The sequence below is a fragment of the Carcharodon carcharias genome, chromosome 28, assembly GCF_017639515.1.
Source record: "Carcharodon carcharias isolate sCarCar2 chromosome 28, sCarCar2.pri, whole genome shotgun sequence".
Taxonomy (NCBI): domain Eukaryota; kingdom Metazoa; phylum Chordata; class Chondrichthyes; order Lamniformes; family Lamnidae; genus Carcharodon; species Carcharodon carcharias.
Window position 1 is genome coordinate 31877281 of NC_054494.1, and position 26055 is coordinate 31903335.

General features: G+C 42.6%; 1 protein-coding gene across 3 annotated transcripts in view; it reads right to left on the reverse strand.

Moving 5' to 3' along the window:
* The window catches only part of sec24c (SEC24 homolog C, COPII coat complex component), a 79905-nt gene extending 54281 nt beyond the window's left edge, over positions 1-25624 (reverse strand). Inside the window, exons 1-3 of one of the 3 annotated variants that reach the window (XM_041176461.1) lie at positions 25520-25585; positions 22872-23041; positions 2675-2877 (exon numbers count right to left, since the gene is read on the reverse strand). In XM_041176461.1, coding sequence (XP_041032395.1) covers positions 2675-2840 — 166 coding nt within the window. In that variant the 5' untranslated portion in view covers positions 2841-2877; positions 22872-23041; positions 25520-25585. Of the gene's footprint in view, positions 1-2674; positions 2878-22871; positions 24088-25519 lie in introns of those variants that run through there. The other 2 variants (XM_041176460.1, XM_041176462.1) reach the window with 2 other exon arrangements.
* Between the last annotated feature and the right edge of the window lie 431 nt (positions 25625-26055).

Sequence of the window (26055 nt, forward strand, 5' to 3'; positions counted from 1 at the left end):
TTTGCTCAGCACAAGGTATTAAATTCACATAGATTAAAAAAAAACTCTGCACATTCAACTGTGAAATTTAAAGCAGTTGTAAAGCAAACTGTGATGGCAATCAAATACAGAAATAAGTGTCACAATACAATTTTCATAAATTAGAGAGAATTTCAATTTCAAGATTGGCCACTGCTTTGAAAATGCTTCAGGTCAGTAAATACTGAAATCATTCAAAAGCCACATGAAAAAGTGATGTTAGCAATTGTGCAATTTCCTACTACACTGCATAGACCACAAAGGACTATCAAGCACCATTAAGCATCCCTCCCACATGCTTTTATTCAATTTTAAACCCAAATCTTTATATGCAAACAATATTAGCAGTACTACATCCCATCCTACTGGAAATCATTACTAACAAATCAACATAAGCAACCCAGTCTGTCCCTGATACTGCAGATCAAACAAAGCAACAGTGGGAGATATTTAATTCCAAGGTGAATAAGGTTTGGAGTAAACTAGGTGAGTCAAAGGCTGGGGTTTGATGGATAGCTACTAATTGCGGAAAATAGTGCTTTTTTAAATGAAGAGGCTTTTAATAAATATCGGTGCCAAAGCAGAAAATTGAGAAATGAAAAAGAAGCACAAAGAATTAGAGATGAAGAAGAACAACACTCAGATAATAATGATAGTCTTTTAAGCATATAGGAAATAGGATAGTCGAAAGGATGGGGGCACTCTCAGAGAGAAAAGGATGGCCAAATGTTAAGTATTTCACTTCAAAGTTGCCAGAGGAAGATGAAAATGGCATTTCGAGCAGCCCACCACTGAAGGCAGGTGTTAAGCAAATTCAACTGTACAAAGCTAAGTCAACAGGCTTAGATGTTCTGCCTCCCATGAGACTAAGGGAGGTTACGCAACTAACACATGCAACATTACTTGCAAAAATTCTTCAGAAATGGAAGTGTGCTACCAGATTACAGGGTAATACATGTAACATCCCCACTGAATAAAGCAGGGACATGGGAGAACATTATAAATTATTTACTCTTACCTCAGTAACAGATAAACCTGCAGAGCTCAGAATTGGTGGATGCAAATAAAGGTTCATCCGGAGAACCATGTTAGTACCATTCTTGTTTTGAGAACAGGTACAAGGTGAAAAGTGTTTAAGTTTGCCAATACTAAAGTGGGGGTAATGCAGAGATTGTTGGAGGATGGAAAAGCTAGAAGATTAGACGGTGCAGTTCAACACAGAAAAACAAAAAATATGTTTTGGGAAAAACCGTGAATGGAATTATACCACAAATGGTGTGATTTTGTGTGATCTAGCAAATATATCCCGTACAGATACAAAAATCTTTAAGGGGAAGAGCAGATTGAAAAGGTCATTAAAAATCAGCAAATAGGATTCTGGGTTAAATGCAAAGGGGCATTCAACAGAACAGCAAGACAGTGAGGTTGAATTTGCACCAGATATTGGTTAAGTCAGGGATGGAGACCAAATTCTACAAATCTCCTTAAAGATATTAGAACCATAAAAAGCGAACAATCATTGAAATTATATCAAGAACGAGAGATTACAGTTTGAAATATTTTAAAAATCGGGGCTTTTCTTACCCAACGAAATGTAGAAGGTTAAACTGGGGCAGGTCGTGCTGGATGATTTCAAAATTAAAGGAAGGCATTGAGGGCTAACAGAAGCGAATGGTTTTCTGGCTATGTAACTGTACTCAGGAGGAGGTAAATGCACTCGAGAAGTGGGTGAGGGAAAGAATGAATGAGGAAGAGGGAAGGTTCAAGGGTGCGGAGTGGGAGTTTCATAACTTCTGCCTCAAGATAAAAGCAAACAGTAGCCGCCTACAACATATGCTGAAAACTGTAAATTCTTAACCTCCTCCCTGCTCTCCCCATCAAAAGGTGGACAGACTAACTGATAATTCCTACTTGCCCTGACAACAATTAATATTGAAGAGAGAAGTTTTTAAATACATTGTGTCTAGATCATGGTAATCACAAATCCACAACTGCACGTGCAGCAGAAATAATCAGCCTCACAAAGTCAGTACGAACACTAAATAATACCATTCTTATATCCCTATTTATACCATCCTTCTGCATTTACAGATGGAATATCAGGGGAGATGGCAGGATAGTGGTGATGCCTCTGGACTAATAACCCAGAGGTCCAGGCTAACTCTCTGGAGATCTGGGTTTGAATCGCATCATGACAGCTGGTGGAATTTAAATTCAATTAATTAAAATGAAATATAAAGCTAGCCTCAGTAATGGTGTCCATGAAACTATCAACTTGTTCACGTCTGCTGTGCCTCTAACAGAAAACTGCAGCTTTCAGACAAGAGTATTTAAATTTATAAAACACAAGACTAACTTATTTTATTAGCAGATTTAATGAGCATCTCTTTCCACCTCACCTTTGATATTCAGCACTGGTTGCCAAGAAAAGTGTACAAAGAGGAAACCAAAACAAAATAGAATTTTATGAAGTTGCTCAAGAACATTCCAAGAATTTCATATGTAACTCAGGAGAATGATGGCATCATGCAGATCAAGGGGAAATTGAACTATGTGAAATAAATTAGATGGGCAAATAGCAGAGTAACTCCAGATTTTGAATCAATTCTACATTGTACTATTTCTATTTTTTTCCCTGGTTGACTATGATACAAACCTTGTGGTACAGCGGTTGGCTGGTAACCTTGGACAGGCCCATTATATGGTCCATATTGAGAGGTTGGAACACCTGCTGTATGTTGACTATTGTATCCAAACTGCTGGTACCCTTGGTAACCAGGTTGAGGCTGCCCATAAGATGCCATGTGACCCTGCTGATTCATCCTTATTTGGCCAAGTTCATCCCCAAACTGGTCTTACCTGAAATTAGAACAAAGAAAACATTTATGATCCAGTCATAACATTGTCTAAGTTATCCTCTGGCTACGTCAAATGCAACTTAATCCATAAGATCATGGTCCCTCCTGGGACACGTAGTGGTGCTTTGTACTGAAGCATCAATACATCACACCAGATCCAAAACACAAGGTCACCTTGATGCGTTTCCAAACTGACATAGACTGGAAGGCACAGAGCCAGATGTTACCTTGCATAGGGCAGAAAACACAAATATCAGCACAATGCTCCAATTACACGTTACATAAAGGTTCATGTAATGGCTGCATGTACAACTGACACACGCGTCACACCCCAGCACTTCATTTCAGATTAAAGGTCTTAGACCTGAAACATTAACTCCGTTTCTCTCTCCAAAGATACTGCCAGTTCTGTTGAGTATTTACAGCATTTTCTGCTTTTATTCCAGATTTCCAGCGTCCAGCAGTATTTTGAATTAATGGTAAGTTTAAACATCCAGTTACCAAAACGTTTGCCAGCTGTACAGTCGGATAATTCCTACATCCTTACACGGACATTGAAGAGCTGAGCAGAAGCACTTTAAAATCTGCCAGTGAAAACTGAGATTTGAGAAACATTCAGGGAATGGTAGGCTGTAGAGCAATTTGTGAGAGGTTTTACACAGTAAGGACAAATATCAAAAGCAGCTCCTTTCGAACTAGATTAAACTGCTCAAATGAGTGCGTACAAAGAAAACAAGTAATTTTTATCACTTTGAAATGTCAATTCTAACTGTCCCAAATCAGTTTCCTGCCCAACACCCATCTATTAACAAAAACATTTTTTCTTCACCTCTGCAACATTATCTGCCTTTGTCCCTACCTCTTCTATACTAGCATCAAAGTGAAGCCTTCCAGACCTCAATGTCACAGTTACAGAACTTTCCTTGCTGACATCCCTGCCCCAAATCCCTACAAGCTACAACTCATTTGAATTAATATAGTCATCGTACTCAGTCTCAGTTGAACACCAGAACTCCCATTTCCCTCGTACTCTCCAAGCTCCATTGTCTCCGAGTGGCCATCAAAGCTTTCTCTTGCAAACTGCTACAGTCTCATTCCACCCTACTACATCGACCTCAGACCTAGCATCCCATAGACAGTCTTCAAGACTTTAACGCTATTCCTCGTCCTTTTATCTACCACTGATTCAGCACTCTGTGCCACTTCTATAGAATTACCCTACTCCCTGTCTTGCCACTTCATAGCTTTAAACACTTCCCCAAAATCCTCCTTTTCAAACTGTGCCTTCAAGCAGCCAAACAAATCCCCTCCAATATCCCTCCTGTTCAGGACCAGATTTTTTTTTGTGGATAAGGCATTAACCCAAGGCCCTGACTGTGCTCTAAGGTAGACATGAATGGACACGCAGGGCTATTATGAAGAGCAAGGAGTTCTCTCACGTGCCTTGGGCAATATTCATCCCTTAACTCATTTTGGAAAAGCAAAAGTTACCATCAGTTACCATCTCATTGCTGTTTGTGGAATCTTGTTTTGCGCAAATTTGCTGCTGGGTTTCCTACATGACAATAGCGAGTATACTTCAAAAATACCCTTTGGCAGTAAAGTGCTTTGGACATCCAAGGTTATGAAAGTTACAATATGACAGCAGTACTTAAGTGCAAATGAATCTCACTCTTGCTTTTCTTTATTTTTTGCACTCTGACCTGATAGGTTGACTCAACTGCACACCAACTGTAGAAAACAGCAAAAAAACTAAAAATCCATAACTCAATTTTAAATTCAAAAACGAGCAAACTGGCACCTAGGCAGATTACCTCTTAAGTCAGCATTCTCGTGTACCTTGTACCCATTAACAGGCAGGCAGTGCGAAGAAAGCTGGACAGTCTGAAGCAGCCTTGCTTTGGCAAAATCCAAATAATTCAAGTTAAATCTACAGAAATAAGGTCAACACAGTTCAACCTGTGCTTGAATCAGACACTGGTACCAAGACTGTAGCATATTCATGTGTACTATTATATTATGGTTATTCCTCGCAAGCGTCCATGAGTCCAAAGATGGCTGATGAGACCAATTTGGGATCTGAAGTCTTATGGCAAACGGAGCATTTGTTGTCATATGGGATGTCTGGTCGTGTTTTATTAATTCAGGTCATGTGTTTTTTTTGCCACTCTCATTTTTCCTCTTCATTTTGTTGTTAGGTCTCAAAGCTTATGTCACAAGAGCTTATGTCAACGTTGCATTTCTTCATGTTGGCTTTCAGCACAAATTTGAAGCACTTCCGTCTTCCTCTCATGCGTCTGCCCTGACTGAGCTGGAAGATGACAATCTGCTATGGGAAATTGGTATCTGGCATCCAAACTGTGACCAACCCAATGATGCTGATGGCAGATGATCATAGCCTCGATGCTTGTAGTGCCTGCTTGTGAGTGGACACTGATGTTGGTGCATCTGTCTTCCCACTTAATATGTAAGATCTTCCGCGGCAGCGTCGATGGTACAACTCCAGTGCTTTGAGGTGCCTCTTGTATGTTGCCCGCACTTCAGCCCCATAAACTAAGGTAGGGATCATGACCAGATGGTAGGCCATGGGCCTGGTTTCAGTTTTGATGTCACCATCTTCAAACACTCGCTTCCTCAGGTGGCCAAAGGCCACACCCACAGATTTCAAGTGATGCTGGATTTCATCATCAATGTCAGCATTCTGTGATAGATAACTTCCAAGGTTCTGGAAGTGCTCCACATTTCCCTGGCACTCATCATGAATCCTAATCAATGGGGCTGGGTGTGTTCATTTGCAGTTTGTTGACAGAGGACTTTGGAATGTTGAGCCTAAGCCCCATCTTCTCATATGCCTCAGTAAATATGTTCACGATTCTCAGGAGATCTATTTCCGAAATAGCACTTATGCAACATTAGCAGCGTATTGGAGCTCAATGACTGAGGTCGGAGTGGTCTTAGTTTTTGATTGGAGTTCCCTGAGATTAAATAGTTTACTGTCCATTTGATAAATAAGCTACACTCCAGTTGGGAGCTTTTTCTAGACAGACAATGCACGAGAACAAGGAAGATCGAGAAAAAGAGTTAGGGGTGAAGACGGAACCTTGTTTCGACTCCTGTCTAAACCAAAAAAGGGCTGTAATGGATCCATTGCTAAGGATCACTGCTCGCATGTCATCATGAAGTAGGCAAAGGATGGTAATGAATTCTGGGGAACATCTGTGCTTCAGCAGAATCTTCCAGAGTGCCTCACAATGTACAGAGTAAAAGGAGTTCATCAAATCAAATAATGTGATGTAGACCAGTTGATGTCGTTCACGGTATTTTGCTTGTAGTTGGCAAACTGTAAAAATCATGTCGGCCATACTTGGTGGCCTAAACCCACATTGAGATTCAGGGAATAGCTCTTCAGCAAGTGCAATAATTCAATTCAGAAGGATTCTTGTAATGGTCTTTCCTGCAATGGAAGGCAGAGGGGTGCTTCTGTAATTTCCACAGTTGGATTAGACCCCTTTCTTGAAGATCACCACAAAATAGTATCCTTGAGATCATTAGGAACCTCATCATTCCAGGTCCGTAGGATGAGGGCATTAAGCTGTAATGTTAGTTCCTCTCCTCCATGTCTAAGGATTTCAACGGGGGTTCCATCACATCCTGCTGCTTGTTTTTCATTTGTCTGACGGTTTTCTTCACCTCCATAGGCATTGGCGGAGTTCTGAGTTCGTCTCTAACAGGCTGTTGTGGGATGGAGTTGAAAACACTCATCAACAATTGGTTCTTAATTGAAAAGTTCTTCAAAATACTCCCGCCAACATGTGTTGACAGCTTCCCTTTCCTTGATCAGATGTTCCCCCATCCTTAGGCCTCAGAGGAGCTGGTCTTTTAGTGCTTGGGCCACAAGTGGTCTTTGTGACAGTGAAGAAGTCATGAATATCATTCACGTCCATGAGATGTTGAATTTCCTTTCTGTTATCTACCCACCACTGGCTTTTCATGCTGCGGGTGCTCCTTTGTACCTTGGCCTTTGCTTGCTGGTAAGCCAGTTTCTTTTGCTTTTAAGTTTGGGCTATTCCACCCGGCACAGAAAGTCTTGCACTTGCAATCTGTTTGTTGATCTCTTGATCATTTTCATCAAAATAATCCTGATCTTTGCAGACAGGAAATCCAAGTGTCTGTTTGCAGGCTTTGATGCCATTGGTCTTAAGGACATCCCAAACACTGTGAACACACTTCTTTTGCTCTTGATTGAAGTTGGAAAGTTTTTCCCTAAGGCATTGTTGGAATCTGTCTCTTTTGATTGGATCCTTCAGAGCTTCAATGTTGATCTTTCGTGGACATCTCTTCTGTTGCACTGGTCATTTCGGAGCCAGTTTGATGGACATTTTTGAACTAATAAGTTGGTGATTGGTCAAGCAGTGATCAGGTTGCCATTGCTCTGGTGACGCAGACATCTTTGCGATTCCAGTCACAGATGATGATGTAATCGATCAGGTGCCAATGCTTGGACAGTGGGTGTCGCCATGACATTTCATTTTTGTTCCTCTGATGGGACATGATAAGCCCGTTTTCCGCGCATTTGTTAAGGAAAAGATTATGATTGGAATTGCCATTTCCAATTCCTTCCCTGCCAATAGTTCCATTCCAGAGATTGGAATCTCTACCAACTCTGGCACTGAAGTCTCCCAGAAGTCTGCCTTCCTTCAGAACCCTACAGAGAACTTGGTTAAGTTTGGTATAGAAATCTTCCTTGGTTTCGTTGTTGAGTTGGGGCATACACCCTTACCACAGCAGCAAATTGGCACCTTGCCAGTTTGAATCAAACACTGGTACCAAGATTGTAGCATATTCATATATACTAGTGGTTGTGTAACAACTGACTGGCTTGCTGGGCCATCTCAGTCAGCCACAACATGAGTTTGCTGAAAAACAACTAGGAACTAAAACCCTGGGAAAAGTCCCCCTCCCTAGTCCAGATTCACTCAAGGCAATTTTAGCATTCCCTTATTAACCTGGTTGAAATTAGTTAACTCAGCACAAACTGTGGGTGAAACTGGTCCAGCTCAGGAATTGCAGCCAAGCCAGTTCTGCCTGTGTGCATATGTGAACAATCATTCATACAGGGTCATTTTCAGTAACTGGGATTTACAGCCAGGCTCTTTCAACAGTTTAGTTTACCTATGAAGCGAAAATCTTCTGGGCAGGAATTGAAGTAATTCAGTTGTGCTTCAAAGAGGAGCAGGGGGAGCTCTCCCCAGAGTCCTGGTCATTTATCCCTCAATCTACATCACTAAAAAGATCAGGCCATTTATTTCTCTAAACAAAAACAGAATTACCTGGAAAAACTCAGTAGGTCTGGAAGCATTGGTTCTTCTCCGCCGATGTTGCCAGACCTGCTGAGTTTTTCCAGGTAATTCTGTTTTTGTTTTGGATTTCCAGCATCCGCAGTTTTTTTGTTTTTATCTCATTTATTTCTCTTTGTGGGAGATTGCTGTGTGTAAATTGGCTGTCATGCTTCCTACATTACAACAGTGACAACACGTTAAAAGTGTTTCATTTACTGCAAAATGCTTTGGGATGCCCTGAGGATGTGAAAGGCACTATAAAAATACAACCTCTGAAAAGAGCAAGGAAGGGGAAGAAAACACAAATGGCTGAGGTGAAGGGCAGTTCTCCTGCTCCCAAAGTCACTGGTGGAAGGATATAATTTGGATTGATGACATTTGCCCTCTCAGTAATTAGCCAGTCCACTACGAAAGCAGCAAAAAAAAAAAACCTGTCATGGAGAACATAAGGGATTTTTAATAATGAATCTGTTGCCACTATGCATCATCCTCCAATTAATGCAGCAAGTAAATTCTGTGCCTGTGCTACATGAGAGAATCCAGCCATTAGCAGAATCAGGGGACAGGTATGTAATTGCTAAACTTCTGTTCTGTCTCCAAAGTGGTTCACATAAACAGTGTTCATGTACTATAAAAACAAATAGCCTCACATTTAACAAAACACTTCAGCTGCAGTTATACTGCCACAGTTCTGAAACAAGACATATACCAGCTCAACAAACAGCAAGAATTCATGTTATAATGCAGACCACCAACTCTGAGACTAGCAAAGTAATGACTAAAGAGCTCAGCACAAGTAACATAAAAAAGTTATGGCACAGAAAGAGGCCACTCAGCCCATCATGTCTGCGCCAGCCAATAAAAGAGAACAAAGAAACTAGCCGCTCATTTTAATCCCACTTTGCAGCACCTGGTCTGTAGCCTCGCAGGTTATAGCACCTCAGGTGCAGATCCAGGAACCTTTTAAATGAATCTAGTGTTTCATCCTCAACCACCAATTCGGGCAGTGAATTACAGACCACCAATCTCTGGGTGAAAGTTTTTCCTCATGTCCCCTCTGATCCTTCTACCACTTACCTTAAATCTATGCCCCCTGGTAACTGACCCCATAGCTAGGGGAAACAGGTCTTTCCTGTCTACCCTATCTAGGCCCATCATAATTTTGTGCACCTCAATTAGGTCACCCTCAGCTTCCTCTGTTCTAAGGAAATTCAAACTTTCCTCATAGCTGCAATTTTCAAGCCCTGGCAACATTCTTGTAAATCTCATCTGCACTCGCTCCACAGCAATTGTCCTTCCTGTAATGTGATGACCAGAACTATGCACAAAATTCCAGCTGTGTAACCAGCGTTTTATACAGTTCCAATATTACATCCCCGCTTTTGTATTCAATACCTCGTCATATGCATTTCATATGCTTTCTTTACCACCTTATCCACCCGTCCTGCCAGCTTCAAGAACCTGTGGACATGCACTCCAAGGTCTCTCACTTCCTCTACCCCTCTAAGTATCCTCCCGTATGGAGTATTCCCTTGCTTTGTTTGGCCTCCCCAAATGCATTACCTCACACTCCTCTGGGTTGAATTCCATTTGCCACTTTTCTGCCCACTCAACCAAACCATCGACATCATGCTGGAGACAACAGCTACCCTCTTCACTATCAACTACACAGCCAATTTTTGTGCCCTCTGCAAATTTCCCAATCACGCCTCCCGCATTTAAGCCCAAATCATTAATGCATACAATAAACAGCAAGGGCGCCAACACTGAGCCCTGTGGAACACCGCTGGAAACTGCTTTCCGTTCACAAAAACATCCAGCAACCATTGCCCTTTGTTTCCTGTTGCTGAGCCAATTTTGGATCCAACTCGCCAATTTCTCTTGTACCTCATGGGATTTCATCTTTTTGACCAGCCTGCCATGTGGGACCTTGTCAAATACCTTACTAAAATCCATGGAGACAATATCCTTTAAATTTCTCTCACTGTTCTACTCCTTCCTTCATTCTGAATAATTTTACAAAAGAACAAGCACTGTGGACCAACTTTGAAAAAGTTCAATAAAAACATTTTTTAAAGTTTTCAATTCCATTCAATGAAAATGTGTGGGTTCAGGGGAGGCAGCTAAAGTGAGATGGCAACTCAAGTCTCAATGTCTTTGCTGCATTGCACTCAGGCATCAGAGGGGTGAGTAACTGAGTACACAACAACAACAAAGACAGTCACAAAGTGTCTCCAATATTCTAAACATTGAGCTCATTCTAACATTGGGTTTAACAACTTCAGATCATGAACTCTCTCCTCCATCTTCACCCCTTTTTGATCCCCTTTTTTCAAATATGCATTTTTATAAACTTGTTCCCAACCTATCTCTTATTATTTTTAAAATTTATTTCCATTCATTGTTTTATCCCCATCTTTTAGCCTATTTTGATCTTTTTTTCCCAAATCGTCCCCTCCTCCCACCCCACCCCCACTAGGGCCATCTGTCACTTGCTCATCCTTTCTACTCTTAATGTCACCATTAGCATCTCCTTTAGCCAGGATCACCACCATCAAAACCCTTTCGACCTTTTGTTTATGACAATATTTTGCAATCTCTCCTTTGCTCCACCTATCACTGGCCCTCTATCCAGCTTCACATACCTCATTCCTCTTAAACAGTATATATTTCACCACATTTTTACTTCTCTATAGTTCTGAAGAGTCATACAGGATCAAAACATTAACTCTGTCTTTCTCTCCACAGATGCTGTCAGACCTGAGTTTTTCCAGCAATTTTTGTTTTTGTTCCAATATTCTAAATGTGCTTTGAGCAAAGAATCATTCTTAACTCAGGATTTGGACCACATGTTGTAATAAGTCTGCAGAGCAAAACAATGGGTTTCATAAGTGAAGTCACCTAATGTCAAAGCACTGCTTAATATCTGACCCCATCCATTAATTTGGAGATGAAAGCTATATTCATGACTCAGTGTAAGCGCCACAAATATCAAATGGTGCCCAAAACAAACATTGCTACTCAGATCATGAAGTGATCAAAATCTCTGCACTCTGCTTAAACCTATCTTGTAGGATAGCAGTTTATAATAAAATAATTTTAGTCAAATTTCCAAGTTGAATGTCACGCTACCCAGGTAAAAAGAATACTTTATCAATAAGGCTCAGAGTACATAAGCAACCTTAAATCTTTGGCTTTACAGCAATTCATATCGAAGTATTCACCAAAATGAAACTGAACCATGCCACATGAACAGGAACAGAAAAGCTAAACTTGTGGCATAATTAAGGATGTTGAAATGTTTGCGATTAGTTGATAATTCTATTTTGATCACTGAATTACAAGCTTTAGGGCAACCCTTGTCCGGTGGTACTACAAAATGAGAAAGAACTCGATATTATCTTTGGTAGCAGATTGAGCCATCAGTTATGAAATGCCAGACTTTAATATAAACCTATCAAACTTCCTAAAATAGAGCATTTTTAATAGATTTGTTGCCCAAGTATCGAAACCCAACAACGTAGCTTTACATGAGTAATAAAGGCTGCAGCAGGGAATGAATTGGATAACTCAACCCATGGGTTCTGACAACATTCACAACCCACTTAGGCATCATTTGCTGTTAGGAATTCAGGACTGTTGGACTGAATTACTAACTCAGAACTCTCCGCTAATCAAATATTACAATATACAGGAACAAGGTACCATGGCAGCTGAACCAATCTAATCTCACAAAGTCTCAGTTAGCAAAGAAAAACATCAAACCACTTAAAGGTGTGTCGTTGGTGCTCAGTTTGTGGATTTATAGTTTGGTGTCTACCTGTCAGCTCAGCCGTCCCTCTCTTTGCACATTGATTTATGAATTCTAGCTTCCAAGTTACCTATTGCTCCCATGTTTCAGATAAACTAAAGGGAACTGCGTTCTTGCACTGACACCAGTTTGTTTTGTTAAAGAAATGACAGAAACCACCCATATTTTCTGAAGCACAAACAAAATTTTTTGTAACTGCAAAAGTCACATGTAATTCAGGTTTTTCAATTTCATTACAAAATATTCTAAAGGTTCATCACAAGTCATGAAGTATCTGATATCAATGCATAAAATTATATTTTGGAACTATTTTATTTAACCAACCTGTCAAAGATGCATATAACCACAATCTGGCAGAAGTCAGCATTACAGCCTCAGGTACAAAAGTTGAAAATATATAATTCCAGGTTCCACATATTTAAAAATAAACAATTTTATTTGATGAGAAGCTGATTGTTATACAGCTGATATACACTTGTTGTAGGCATGAAGCCTTGAAAAGGTTCAAAGATCGACCCTGCCTAAATAACACATAAAAATAAACAATTTTATTTGATGAGAAGCTGATTGTTATACAGCTGATAAATACTTGTTGTAGGCATGAAGCCTTGATAAGGTTCAAAGATCGACCCTGCCTAAATGACACATAAAAGTGTCGTATGATCAAAGAACTATTTTTAATGTTTTGCAGATTTTTACTTAGGGAAACATTCTATATTAATGCTAAACCTTTGAGCTGATCGACAAAGTTTGTACCCAATGACTGTGATCATTATATGGTAGGTAACTACTAGGTACCAGAATTTAACTTCATACATTTATGAACAGTTGTTCATTGGAATGTCAGGAGCAAGATAATGGTTCGTGAAATGGAGAACATTACTCACGTTCAACGCCCTCACACAGCCTTTGCTGATTCAATGGCACAGATGGGTCAAGTTGCTGAACAAGTTTCCCAGGCAAACCTAAACCTACCCTGTGTTAAGTTTAGTAACTTGAACCAGAAGCAGTTGAAAAGCGACACCATTTTTAAAAACAGCGTTAACAGCCACAGTCCTGGGGCAAGTCAGGAGACAGGGAACTGCAATTTTTCAAGAACAATGCATAATGGTTCATGGCTGAGTTGCGTATACTCGGTTCATTCAAAGGGGGTAATTTTAACCTAACCCGCTGGGTGAGAACCCAAAGGATTGGGCAGAACTCTGGGATTACACCTCTTTCCCCGCCTGCCCCCACCCCTACACAACTTTCCACTGGCTTAACAACTTATACTGATGTAGAATCTTTAACGGGATGAAAGATCTCAAGGTGCTCCATAGCAGTGTTATCCAAACAAAATTTGACACCAAGCCACATAAGGAGATATTTAGACCACATAAGCAAAATTGTGCGTAAAGACATGGGTTTTAAGGAACCTCTCAAAGACTGAAAGAGAAGTGGAGACACGGGGCGGTTTAGGGAGGGAATTCCAGAGCTTGGGAGCCAGGCAGCTGAAGGCACAGCTGCCAATGGTGGAGTATTTGAAACAGGGATCTGCAAGAGGACAGAATTAGAAGTGCAGAGATTAGAGGATTAAAGGACTTGAGGTGGTTGCAGAGAGAAAGGGATGAGGCGATGGACGGATTTGAACACTAGGATGAGAATTTTAAAATGAAGTCATAGTCAGAACTGGAGTCAAAGTAGGACAGTGAGCATAAGGGTGATTGGAGAACAGAATCTTTGAACAGAATTATAGATGAGCATAAAAACAAAAAACTGCGGATGCTGGAAATACAAAACAAAACCAGAATTACCTGGAAAAACTCAGCAGGTCTGGCAGCATCGGCGGAGAAGAAAAGAGTTGACGTTTCGAGTCCTCATGACCCTTCGACAGTGTGTTCTGTCGAAGGGTCATGAGGACTCGAAACGTCAACTCTTTTCTTCTCCGCCGATGCTGCCAGACCTGCTGAGTTTTTCCAGGTAATTCTGGTTTTGTTTTATAGATGAGTATTACTCAGTTACTCAATACTGGGAGGGGGCGGGGTGGATGTGCTACCTGAAACAAGCCTGATTCTTATCGCACATGTGCTTTTCAAAGGCAAGGTCCACAGGGTCAGCCATCGTGGTTTATTTCTACCTTTCTCAGCACTTAGCGCAACTGTCAGTCCCTACGGTCACTCTGGCTGCTGAGGGTTAGCTTCCTCACTTGCATGGATCAGCTATTCACTGGGAAACCTCACTGCACCATCAGAGGAGAGATCATTCAGTCACTTAGTGCCCACTAAAACCTCTAACAACCTGATGGACATAGCCCTCCTTCCTAAACTATGCTCAGTGCCTAAATCAAGTCAAGATTGTTACAATCTCCGTAGAGACTAATAACTTCTCAAAAGAAATTTGAATTTCCAGTGACCAACTTAACCAAGATTTCAAGTTCTCAAAGCAACATTGACTGAACACTATTTTTGTAGGCAACTTATTCTTTCAACTACAGAACGCAAATTTTTCCTTTTAACATTTAAAACAACCAAAAATTTCCCACTCCATGGTAACACTTCCCCTCAAGTAGGCATTCAGTTCTCCTTGAACCAGTCTAAAGTGATCCTTAGCTCCTGAGCCTTCCCCAGCCTTTTCCATTCCCAGCCTGGAAACGTTCAACCCCAGACTGTCTTTCACAATCAGGGTTTTCAAGGAGATTTACCCTTTAGCTCAAGCTAGGCGAATCTTCCAGCCTTGTTTCAAAACCTCACCAATTTGATCCTTCCAATCCGAGCACAAGCTCCCACCACATTGCTGCACTGTGAGCCATAGAAACACACCGCCTCTATTTACTCCCCCTCAGTTCGTGGCAGACTGCCCTGTCCGCGAAATGCAGGGACACCTTTTAGGAGAACCTTGTAATCCAATCCTACAATGACTTCCTATGTACTCTTTCCCTCTCAAAGTCAGCTCCACGGCAACCTGAATCGCCTCGGGCCTTGTTTCAGGATAGACGTGATTAGACTCCTAACATCATTTTATCTTGAAATTAAATAGATAATTAAGGTATAACTGTTTACCAAATCTGACATTCCCAACACCTTTCTGGGACTTTGGAGACCAACAGTCAACGATCAGTGTCCGCACAAATGCTTTGATCATTGTTTACATGCGGAATATCTTTCACCTTCTTCCGAGTGAAACAACCTGGGTCCCCCCTTTAACTGTTAATACCCAGGCCACCCATATTTGCCGTCAGCAGAATTCAGAACAGGTCACATACAGACATACAAATTAGGAGGAGTAAGCCACTCAGCCTCGCTCTGCTATTCAATAAGATCATGACTGATCTGATTTTAACCTTAACTTCACATTCCTGCCTGTTGATAACCTTTCAGCCCCTTGCTTATCAAGAATCTATCCACCTCTGCTTTAAAAATATTCAAAGGCTTTGCCTTTTGAGGAAGTGAGTTCCAAAGACTCATGACGTACCTCAAGACTCAAGAGAAAAAAAATTGCCCCATCTCCGTCTTATATGGGCAACCCCTTATTTTTAAACAGGTTCTCCCACAAGAGGAACATCCCTTCCACATCTACCCTTTCAAGGCCCCTCAGGATCTTAAGTTTCAATCAAGTCGCCTCTTCCTCTTTTAAACTCCAGCAGATACAAGCCTAACCTGTTCAGCCTTTCCTCATAAGACAGCCTGCCCATTCCAGGTATTAGTCCAGTAAACCTTTTCTAACTTCTTCCAACGCATTTACATCCTTCCGTAAATAAGGAGATCAATACTGTACACAGTACTCAAGATGTGGTCTCATCACTGCCCTTTAAAACTGAAATATTACCTCCCTACTTTTATATTCAATTCCCCTCGCAATAAACAATAACATTCCATTAGCTTTCCTAATTACTTGCTGTGCCTGCTTATTAACTTTTTGCATTTTATGCACTTGAACAACTAGATCCCTCTGCATTTCAATACTGTGCAATCTCTCATCTTTTTTATTCTTCCTGCCAAAATGGACAATTTCACATTCTTCCACATCATACTCCATTTGCCAGATTTTGCCCACTCACCTAACTTATCTATATCCCTTTGTAGCCTCCTTATATCCTGTTAGCAACTTACTTTCCTACCTGCTTTGTGATCAGCAAATTTAGCAACCATACCTTCGAACCCTTCATCGAAGTCACATAAATTGTGAACAAGAGGCTCCAGCATTGATCCCTGTGCCACACCATTCATTACATCTTGCCAATCAGAAAATGACCCATTTATATGTACTCTATTTCCTGTTAGTTAGCCAATCTTCTATCCATGTCAATATGTTAGCCCCTAAACCATGAGCTTTTATTCTCCACAATAACATTCGATGTGGCACCTTTTCAAGTGTCTTCTGGAAATCTAAACACAGTACATCCATGACCACTTCATTTCTCTATCTTACCTTAAGATAAAACAATTCCAAAACAACAATCATATAAAACCTCACATTTGGAACAAAGTCTCTCAAGTTGCTGCCATCAATGCAAGTTAAAAATGTGATTACTTGGTGTACTGTACACATAAAGAGGAGAGCATATACCAAGTGGTGGCAACTTTCTGAAGTTGGCCAGCAGCAAATAGACTTGTAGTTTTATGTGCCCATTGACAGGGACTCTATTATGATCTAAGTAAACTCCTGACCATCCATTCATTGCCTTATTAATGTTCAGACTACTCTGTCCTAAAATAAGGGTTGCACAAAATCTTTTCGGATTGAAATATATAAAGATTCCAAAAGAGTATTTCTAGGTTTTCAGTATCACACAGAATTGTCCACATTTTTGTCCAAACTGACACTGAATGCCAGGCACACAATTCCTACTGGCAGGAAGAATACCACACAATCTGTTAATCTACAATTATAGTTTAGAAATAAAACTCATTATACCAAACTGTCCGTGCATATATTGCCCCAATGCCAGAACAGAATATCAGCCAACTTACAAATTGACAAAATCTGCACTCTCGTGATGTTACACATGGGATTCCTGCTTTTATTGCTCCTCACTTAGTTTTCCTGTACTAATCTTAGTCTACAATAGTGCAGTCACTCTACAGGACTATGACTGTGAATTCCCCATCAATACCAGCTTGATAAACCCCTAGCATTTTAACCAAGAAGACTGTAGATTTACTGTATATAATCAGAAATAATGAATACAATTATCCCCACAGGGAGCATACCAATGACTAAACTGAGGCTGATTGGGAAACTGCAGAATTGCTCACACCTCTGGGAAATGCTGGCAACATCTTGTTATTCAACCTGTACCTACAGCTTTTAGAAGAGTCAACTCACAGAAAACTGAAAACAGGAAAAGTATTTAACGGCTTAACAGAAAATGGGCATCAGGTCACGCAGTTTTCCTGAAAGAATCAAAAATGTTTTTTAAGAAACAAGAAGTTTAAACGTTTAAATAAGAACACATTTCACAGGTCAAGGCCTGAGGTAGACAGAAAAGATCGCAACAGGTTCTGAGGTGAGCAATCCAATACAGCGTGGATGGGCAAAACAAAATAGAAAAGCTAAGTTTGATACAATTTATATACTTGAATCAAGGCACCCAGACACACAGCAATGACACAAGCACTGAAGGACAATGCACTGTACAGCAGGATGGGTCACAGGGCAAAGTGGGAAATGCGCAGAGAGGTAAGGCAGACTTGCCAGCTTCAGTTCAGCAATTATTTCTCATCACAGCCACACTTTAGGATATCCAGTAATCATGAAAGGCTGTAAATAAATGCAAGTCCATTTTCGTAAATTTATTTTACTGTGGCCAATTCTAATCAGGGACTGTAAAGATTCTGCCTCAATCTTTTTTTTAAACAGTTGCAACGGCAGTGGTTGTATTAAGAGGAACAAAACAGACCAGTTCAAGAAGAGCTGTAAACTAAGTGACATGCAGAAGTTAATGTGATTGCGGCCAATAATATACAAATGGATGCTAAACTGAGAAACATGCGTTCCACCTGTCAGGATAGCTCACACATGGAATATTGAGTTTATTTACTCTGGAAAAAGAAACTTACTCAAAGTTAGACTGTTGCAGTTAATGACCAGTGAAAAGCTGAGATTACTAAAATCAGCTCATGACCTCAACCTCCAAACAAAATAACATTTTGTTGCCATGAATACAACTTCCCAGACAGAACAATGTTTGCCCAGGTTTTGTGGTGGTAATGATGGTGAAACTGTCAGTGTCTGCCATCATTATTCCACCAAACTGATGGCAACTTCGGAAGTTCTGCCAGTGATTCCATGCTTCTCCAGAAGGTGCACTGTTCAGACCTCCCAGGCTAATCAATTCAGAATCACTGAACTGAAGTTTAGCTGTAAAACCTCTTAAAGGGCTTATGTTTTGTTAATTAGATGCGACTTGGTGTAACATAGGAACAGAAAGCCATTCAGCCCTTTGAGCCTGCTCCACCATTCAATCCAATCATGGCTGATAGAACACTTCAATGCCTTTTACCCAAGCAATCCCCATAACCCTTTGTTATTGTTAATCAGAAATCTTTACCTTAAACATACTCAATGACTGAGCTTCCACAGCCCTCTGGGGTAGAGAATTCCAAAGATTCACAACCTCTGAGTGAAGAATTTCTCCTCATCTCAATCCTAAGTGACTTCCCCCTTATTCTGAAACTGTGTCTCCTGGTTCTAGACTCCGCAACCAGGGGATCTACCGTTTATTCCTTTAAGTATTTTGTAGGTTTCAATGGGATCACCTTTCATTCTTTGAAACTATATAGAATACAGGCCCAGCTTCCTCAATCTCTCTTCATAAGACAGTCCCTCCATCCCTGGAACAAGGCTGGTGAACCTTCGTTGAACTCCATCCATGGCAATAATATCCTTTCTGAGGCAAGGGGACCAAAACTGCACACAGTACTCCAGGTGCAGTCTAACCAAGCTTCTATACGATTGAAGAGAGACTTCACCACAATTGTACTCAAATCCTCTTGCGATAAAGGCTAACATTCCATTAGGAACTGAGTTTTTAATAGTGTAATAGACTCAGGATTACTGCCAAACACCCTTACTGGCCCTGAAAAACTAATTTGATATCTCTGGAATGACAGATTTTTCCCTCAAGGCAAAAACTTACATTTTTAGATTTTCTTAAAAGTTCATTATATTTCAGCTTTTATCTTCACCCCATGTGTACGTTCACATTTATTTCACACTCTTGATAAACTTTTGGTCAAGAGTGACTTTCTGGTATGTTGTCTGTCAGAAAACTTCAGTGTAACTGGTCCTTCTTGATAGTGTTACTATTGCTGGATACCAGGAGGTCCCCTGACATTGCAATAGATTCAAACTGACATTGGGAAAGGGAAAACCCATCTTGCAGAGATCCTGGATCCTTGTGACCAGTGATGAGTGCTGCTGCTTTAGAGCTGACCATTACTCAGCCATTCCTCTCAAACTATTCATCAATTCTACAGATTTCCAAAGTTCTGCTGACAAGATTACCCCTTCCCTGTTCTGATTCTGGCATATTTAATTCTTAAGACGTCCATCTGTTTGTGTTCCAAGAAATATTTTCTCTCAAACTCGCACTCCTTCGGGACAGGCTGAATTGTGCAACAGAAACACACATGCCAGATTTCTGGATTATACATTAAAAAAGAGAGACCATTATGCAGTATATTTGGAAGCAAGAAGATGAAATGTTAAATTCCGAAGTGTTTTCACTGCAAATGATTTCACCTGCCATTCACTAACTGTTTAGGATATTGTACAGCTGCTGACAGTAGCCTCTGGAACTGGAACAGGAGGAGGCCATTCAGCCTAGTCTGATCCATTACCTAATTCGATCCTATTGATTTGAATCTCAACTTCAATCACTTACCTCAATTACATATCACTTGATACAAAAATAAAATCGATTGTTTAGTCTCAAAACCTTCAATTGTCACAACATTCAAAGCCCTGTGGAGGGAAGAATTCCAAATTTCTATGCTCATTTGCATCAACATGCTTCCTAATTTCCCTACTCAATGGTCAAGCTTTAATGCTGCTCCTTTGTTCCCCACCAGAGGAAATTGTTTCACTGTATCAAACCCTTTAAATATTTTAAATCCTCAATCAGATCACTACTAAACCTTATAAACTCAAGGGAATACAAACAGAATGAGAGTTTATTCAGCCTGTCTTTATTATTTAATACTCTAAGCCTTGTTGCAAGTTTATGCCACATAAACAGAGAGAGTGGCGACAGTGAGAAATGCCAGAACCATATGAGTAAACAGTAACGCACTGGGAGAGAAAGTAGTGACAGCTTGATGAAAAGTAAAAACCAAAAAGACGAGAGCATGACAGAAAGAAAATACTTCAGTCCAATTGACATTGCGTAATAAGACTGCTTATTAACAGACTGTGGCCAAAGAAACAAATCAGAGGCAGACAGAACCAGTGAGGTCACAAATATTAAGTCTTGATCTTTTTAATCTCTCTCCAAAATGCAATTGGGTATTGTCGCTGGGCTAGTATTCTAGAGATCCAGGGTAATGCTCTGGGCACCTGGGTTCGAATCCCACCATGGCAGATGGTGGAATTTGAATTCAATAAAAAAGTCTGATGATGACCACAAAACCATTGCCGATTGTTGTAAAAACCGATCTGGTTTACTAATGTCCTTTAGGGAAGGAAATCTGCCTATATGTGACTCCAGACCGACAGCAATGTGACTGATGCCCTCTGAACAAGGGATGGCAATAAATGCTGGCCTAGCCAGCGATGCCCACATCCCATGAACGAATAAAAAAAATTACTAAATTAACACACTCTGATGAATTACTTTCTCCATAAGTTAACTGCTTCAAACTGCCTAATTCTTTGCGCACTGAGTTCAGTGGGACTTGGGGCACTCAAGTCATTCTAACAGGAGCGTGCATCACATCCTTTCATGTCCAACTGACAAAGCAATTAGTTGTAACTATAATTATATGATTCTGATGATCATTACAAAAAGCAGAGGCATATGTTGTTTAATTGCCTTCATGATCAGGAAATGGCAGCAAATAATGATTCTTTTTGAGGTTAATATCTTCAAGTGTTGTAAGATTTAAAAGCAAACAATCTTTTTAAAAATGGTATTCTTTGAAATATTTACTCAAATTAACTCCAACTAGTTAGTGATGACAGTACAAACTATGAAAAATTGAAAATTAAATTCCAGCTGAAAGGAGTAGTTCAGGCAGCAAAGCCAGCCACAGAGGTTTTCACTATCAGGTTCTGACCAGGTATTCCAAGGTAAACTTTGGGTTAAAATCATAAAACATTAACAACTTACACTTTAACTCACAGGGGGAAATATGGAGTTGGAAGAAGAGTTAGGAAAGGATGGCCTGAGTAGCTTTGGCAAGTGCACAGAAATGTGACAATGCAGCAAGGCTTAGGGAGAGAAATCCAGAGTGCTGTGATGACTGAAAACACTGCTACCAATGGTCCAGGGAGAGCAATGGGTGAGCATTAAATGGGTGGAGGAGATTGCAGAGTTCGGTTGCCGGTGTGGCCGCTGGAAGGTGATAGACAGACGTATCAAAATCACTATGCTGCAGGACCAAGAACTAATGCAGGTGACAAAAGTCATGTAAGCAGGACTTAATAGGTGACAGGATGTGGCAAGTATTTGAATTGAGGTGAGGCGAGGTAAGCTGAGCTCAGGAGGCTTGAGAGGAGACAGCTGGAGAACTTGAGGCCAATGGCAGCAAAAATATGTACAGGGGTACAGAACAGACAAAAAGACAATATTTTCTAGCTGGTGGTCTAAATGTGGGGTTTAAAGGTTAGCTCACAATCAAACAGGCACCAAGGGAGGAGGAGAATTGTTTTAACGCAGTTGAGATGATTGGAATGTATTGTGTGAAAGGGCGGTGGAAGCAGATCCAATTGCAACTTTCAACAGGGAACTGGATAAATATTTGAAAAGGAAACATTTGCAAAGCTATGGGGAAGAAAAAGGACTAATTGAATAGCTCTTTCAAAGAGCTGGAACAGGCATAATGGGCTGAGTGGCCTCCTCCGGTGCTATATCTGCACACAGTCAATTCAGCTTGAAAGAGCATGAGCAGTCAGGATGGGGAAATAAAGCCTGGGAACAAGATGCAAAATGAGAACCGAAAGGACAGCTTTGCTTTTACAATATCAAGCTAGAAAGTTTTGGTTCATTAACAACCTCAAATCAGACAAGGAATCATTTCAAACCACAGCTGGTGACAGATAGATAACCATCAGCGAAGATCCTAGCTAGAAATTATTTCCAGTGCTGAAATGTAGAACAACTTTGGCTTCAGTTGATGCTTCTATATCTGTTCCCAAACCAGTGACTTGAAATGACAGATGTCCTACTGGGATATACACATTCAGAAAAAGGGATGAGAGTGATGGACAATGATCAAATAGCCATGGATTTACAGGAACTACACCATCAGTACGCTCAGCGTAATGAAATGTTAGTGTCCAGTTTATCACCAAGAAGATCACATTTATCACCAAGCTTTGGCTCTGGAGCTCGCAATACTTGGATGCACCACAATTTGATGAAACAGAATTCACCAGCCAAACTATATGACAATCTTAAACTCTCAGCATGGCAAACAATAAATTACTGCATCAAGCTCTCAAGTTTTCTTGTAGCTGATCACCTTATTATCAATTTAAATGAGTAGAAATATCAGTGCAGTTTTGCGAGGAACTAATCAAGAACAAAGAAAATTACTTTTTCCCCACCAAATTTTTGCACTGTGCAAGAAAAACAATGCAGGTTAAACAAAAATTGCATTTCTACACATTTGGCACTAGCCGTGGCTCAGTGGGTCACTTTCTCACCTGAGTCAGAAGATTGTGAATTCACGACAGACTCCAGACACTTCTGCACAAAATGTAGGCTGACACTCCACCACAGTACTGAGGGAGTGCTGCACTGTCAGAGGTGCTATCTTTCTGGTGAGATGTTAAACTGAGGCCCCAACTGCCCTCTAAGCTGGAAGTAAAAGGTCCTATTTGAAGAGCAGAGGAGTTCTCACTAGCATCCTAGCCAATATTTATTCCTCAAATAGCATTGCTAAAACAGCATTTTGTACATTACATCAGTGACCACAGTTCAAAAGTACTTCATTTGAGACATGAGATTGTAGGTGTTATATAAATGCAAGTCCTTGCTTCAGATTGCACCAGTCCCTGGAATGGAGTTTGAACTCAGAACTCTCTGACACAAACTGAGCCAAGGGAAGCCTGCCTTACAGTGAGATTTCAAACTATAGTTTGGTTGAAAAGTGGCTGAGAGGGAGAGCGTGTATTCAGGTGTGAAGGTTCAGAGGATTTGAGGGTGCAAGGGGTGGTGGAGGGAGAGTATTTGCGACAAAGATTAATAGGATTCGGGGCTCGATTGTGGGTATTCAGGGCCATGGACTGCTGATGGGGAGTGATGGAGTATGGTTGAGTGGGAATGGGTGGAGCATTACTGTCAGATGACAGAGCATTTTGGAGGGAGTGATTTTTCCTTCACAGTATGTGAGCATGGCTGGCTCGGCCAGCATTTATTGCCTTGAGAACACAGGAACATAGGAGAAAGCATTCGGCTCACCGAGCCTGCCCTGCCATTCAAACAGATCACGGCTGATCAACTACCTCTATGCCATTTTTCCCCACTATCCCCATGTCCCTTGATTAGTGTCCAGAGATCTAATGATTCCTGTCTTGAACATGCTCAATGTTTGAGCTTCCACAACCCTCTGGGTTAAAGAATTCCAAACATTCATCATCCTCTGAGCGAAGAAGTTCCTCACCTCAGACATAAATGGCCTGCCTCTCATCCTGAGACTGTGTCCACTGGTTCTAGACTCACTAGCCTATCTACATTTACCCTCTCACGCCCTGTAAGAGTTTTGTAAGTTTCAAAGAGATCAGCTCTCATTCTTCAAAACTCTAGAGAATACAAGCCCAGTCTCCTCAATCTGTCCTCATAACTCCATTGCACCATTCCAGGGATGAATATGGTGAATATCCATTGCACTCCCTCTATGGCAGAAGACGGTGGTGAGCTGCCTTCTGGAACCGCTGCAGACCATGTGGACCCACAGTGCTGTAAGGAAGCAAATTCTAGGAAGGGGATTGCTGTTAGAAAAATGGGTATTGGATTGGCAGCGAGTTGGAGCAGGGACTTTTGGAGGGGAGGCGAGCAGGGGGGGTTTTGGAGGGGAGACGAGCGGGGGGGGTTTAGAGGGGAGGCGAGCGGGGGGGGTTTTGGAGGGGAGGCGAGCGGGGGGGTTGGAGGGGAGGCGAGCAGGGGGGGTTGGAGGGGAGGCGAGCAGGGGGGGTTTTGGAGGGGAGGCGAGCAGGGGGGTTTTGGAGGGGAGGCGAGCAGGGGGGGTTTTGGAGGGGAGGCGAGCAGGGGGGGTTTGAATGGGAGGCGAGGGGGGTTTTGGAGAGGAGGCGAGTGGGGGGTTTGAATGGGAGGCCGGGGGGGGTTTGAGGGGAGGCGAGTGGAGGGTTTGAATGGGAGGCGAGGGGGGTTTTGGAGGGGAGGCGAGTGGGGGGGGTTTGAATGGGAGGCGAGGGGAGGGTTTGAATGGGAGGCGAGGGGAGGGTTTGAATGGGAGGCGAGGGGGGTTTTGGGGGGAGGCAAAGGGGGGTTTTGGAGGGGAGGCAAGGGAGGTTTGAATGGGAGGCAAGTGGGGGGTTTGAATGGGAGGCGAGGGGGGTTTTGGAGGGGAGGCGAGGGGGGTTTTGGGGGGAGGCGAGGGGGGTTTTGGAGGGGAGGCGAGGGGGGTTTTGGAGGGGAGGCGAGGGGGGTTTTGGAGGGGAGGCGAGGGGGGTTTGGAGGGGAGGCGAGGGGGGGTTTGGAGGGGAGGCGAGGGGGGTTTTGGCGGGGAGGCGAGGGGGGTTTTGGAGGGGAGGCGAGGGGGGTTTTGGAGGGGAGGCGAGGGGGGTTTTGGAGGGGAGGCGAGGGGGGTTTGGAGGGGAGGCGAGGGGGGGTTTGGAGGGGAGGCGAGGGGGGTTTTGGCGGGGAGGCGAGGGGGGTTTTGGCGGGGAGGCGAGGGGGGGTTTGGCGGGGAGGCGAGGGGGGGGTTTTGGAGGGGACAATGAATGCGGGCGGCGGTGAGTGTGGGGGGCACTGGGGGTGACGTGTTGGGGGTGTTTTCAATGTCAGAGGGGCTATTTTGGGGAGCGTCTGGCGGGATTAGTGTTGGGAGGGGGCGGAAGGGGAGGGTTCACAGGGACCGAGGCTCCGCTGCCGACACCGGGGGAAGGAGCAACGGAGGCGACTGATCCGAGTCTCGCCCTTTAAGGCCGGGCCCAGGAAGAAAGGCTGAGCCTGGGCCTTGCTCTGAGGTGAACCCGGGGGGTTGGGGGGCAGGGCCGGGGCCTGGATCGTGGGCTGGGCCGAGACCTCCTCCTGCTCTTCCTCTTCCCCCGCCCCGCCGAGACATCCTCTCCCCCACTAGCCCCCCCCCCCGCCCCCACCGCTCACTCACCGGCGACCCCCCCGCTCTCTCTCCCGGTCTCTCTGGCGCTGCCACGTCCTCGGTCACGGCCTCACGCACCCGACGCAATGACGCAAACAAACCCCGCCCCTTCCCGCTGGCGGCGGCGGCGGCAGGCTCCCGGATGTTGCGCAGGCGCAGTGCCGCCCCCTCCGGAGCAGCGGTATCCGGTTATCGGGAATCGGTCCCGTTGCCTCTGTCCTTCACTCAGTGGGGCTGGTGGGTGACGCGGCTCACTCGGGGGTCACTCCTGTCCCTCCAGATGACCATTCAGACTCTTTGTGGATCGAAGGGACAAATCACCAATCACAATTCAGATTGGGGTGTCAATCATGTACGTACGACCAATCGCTGTTGCCCGAAGAGGTGGGACACAGACTTGAACCCGGCAATGTAACTTGACATTGATAGTGCAGCAGGACACAGGCCATTCAGCCCAACCAGTCGGTGCTGTCTCTATAGTCAAAAGGAGCAGCTGTCGCTGAATTCCATGTACATGTATTATTTTTTGTCTTTTTTTTTCCTTA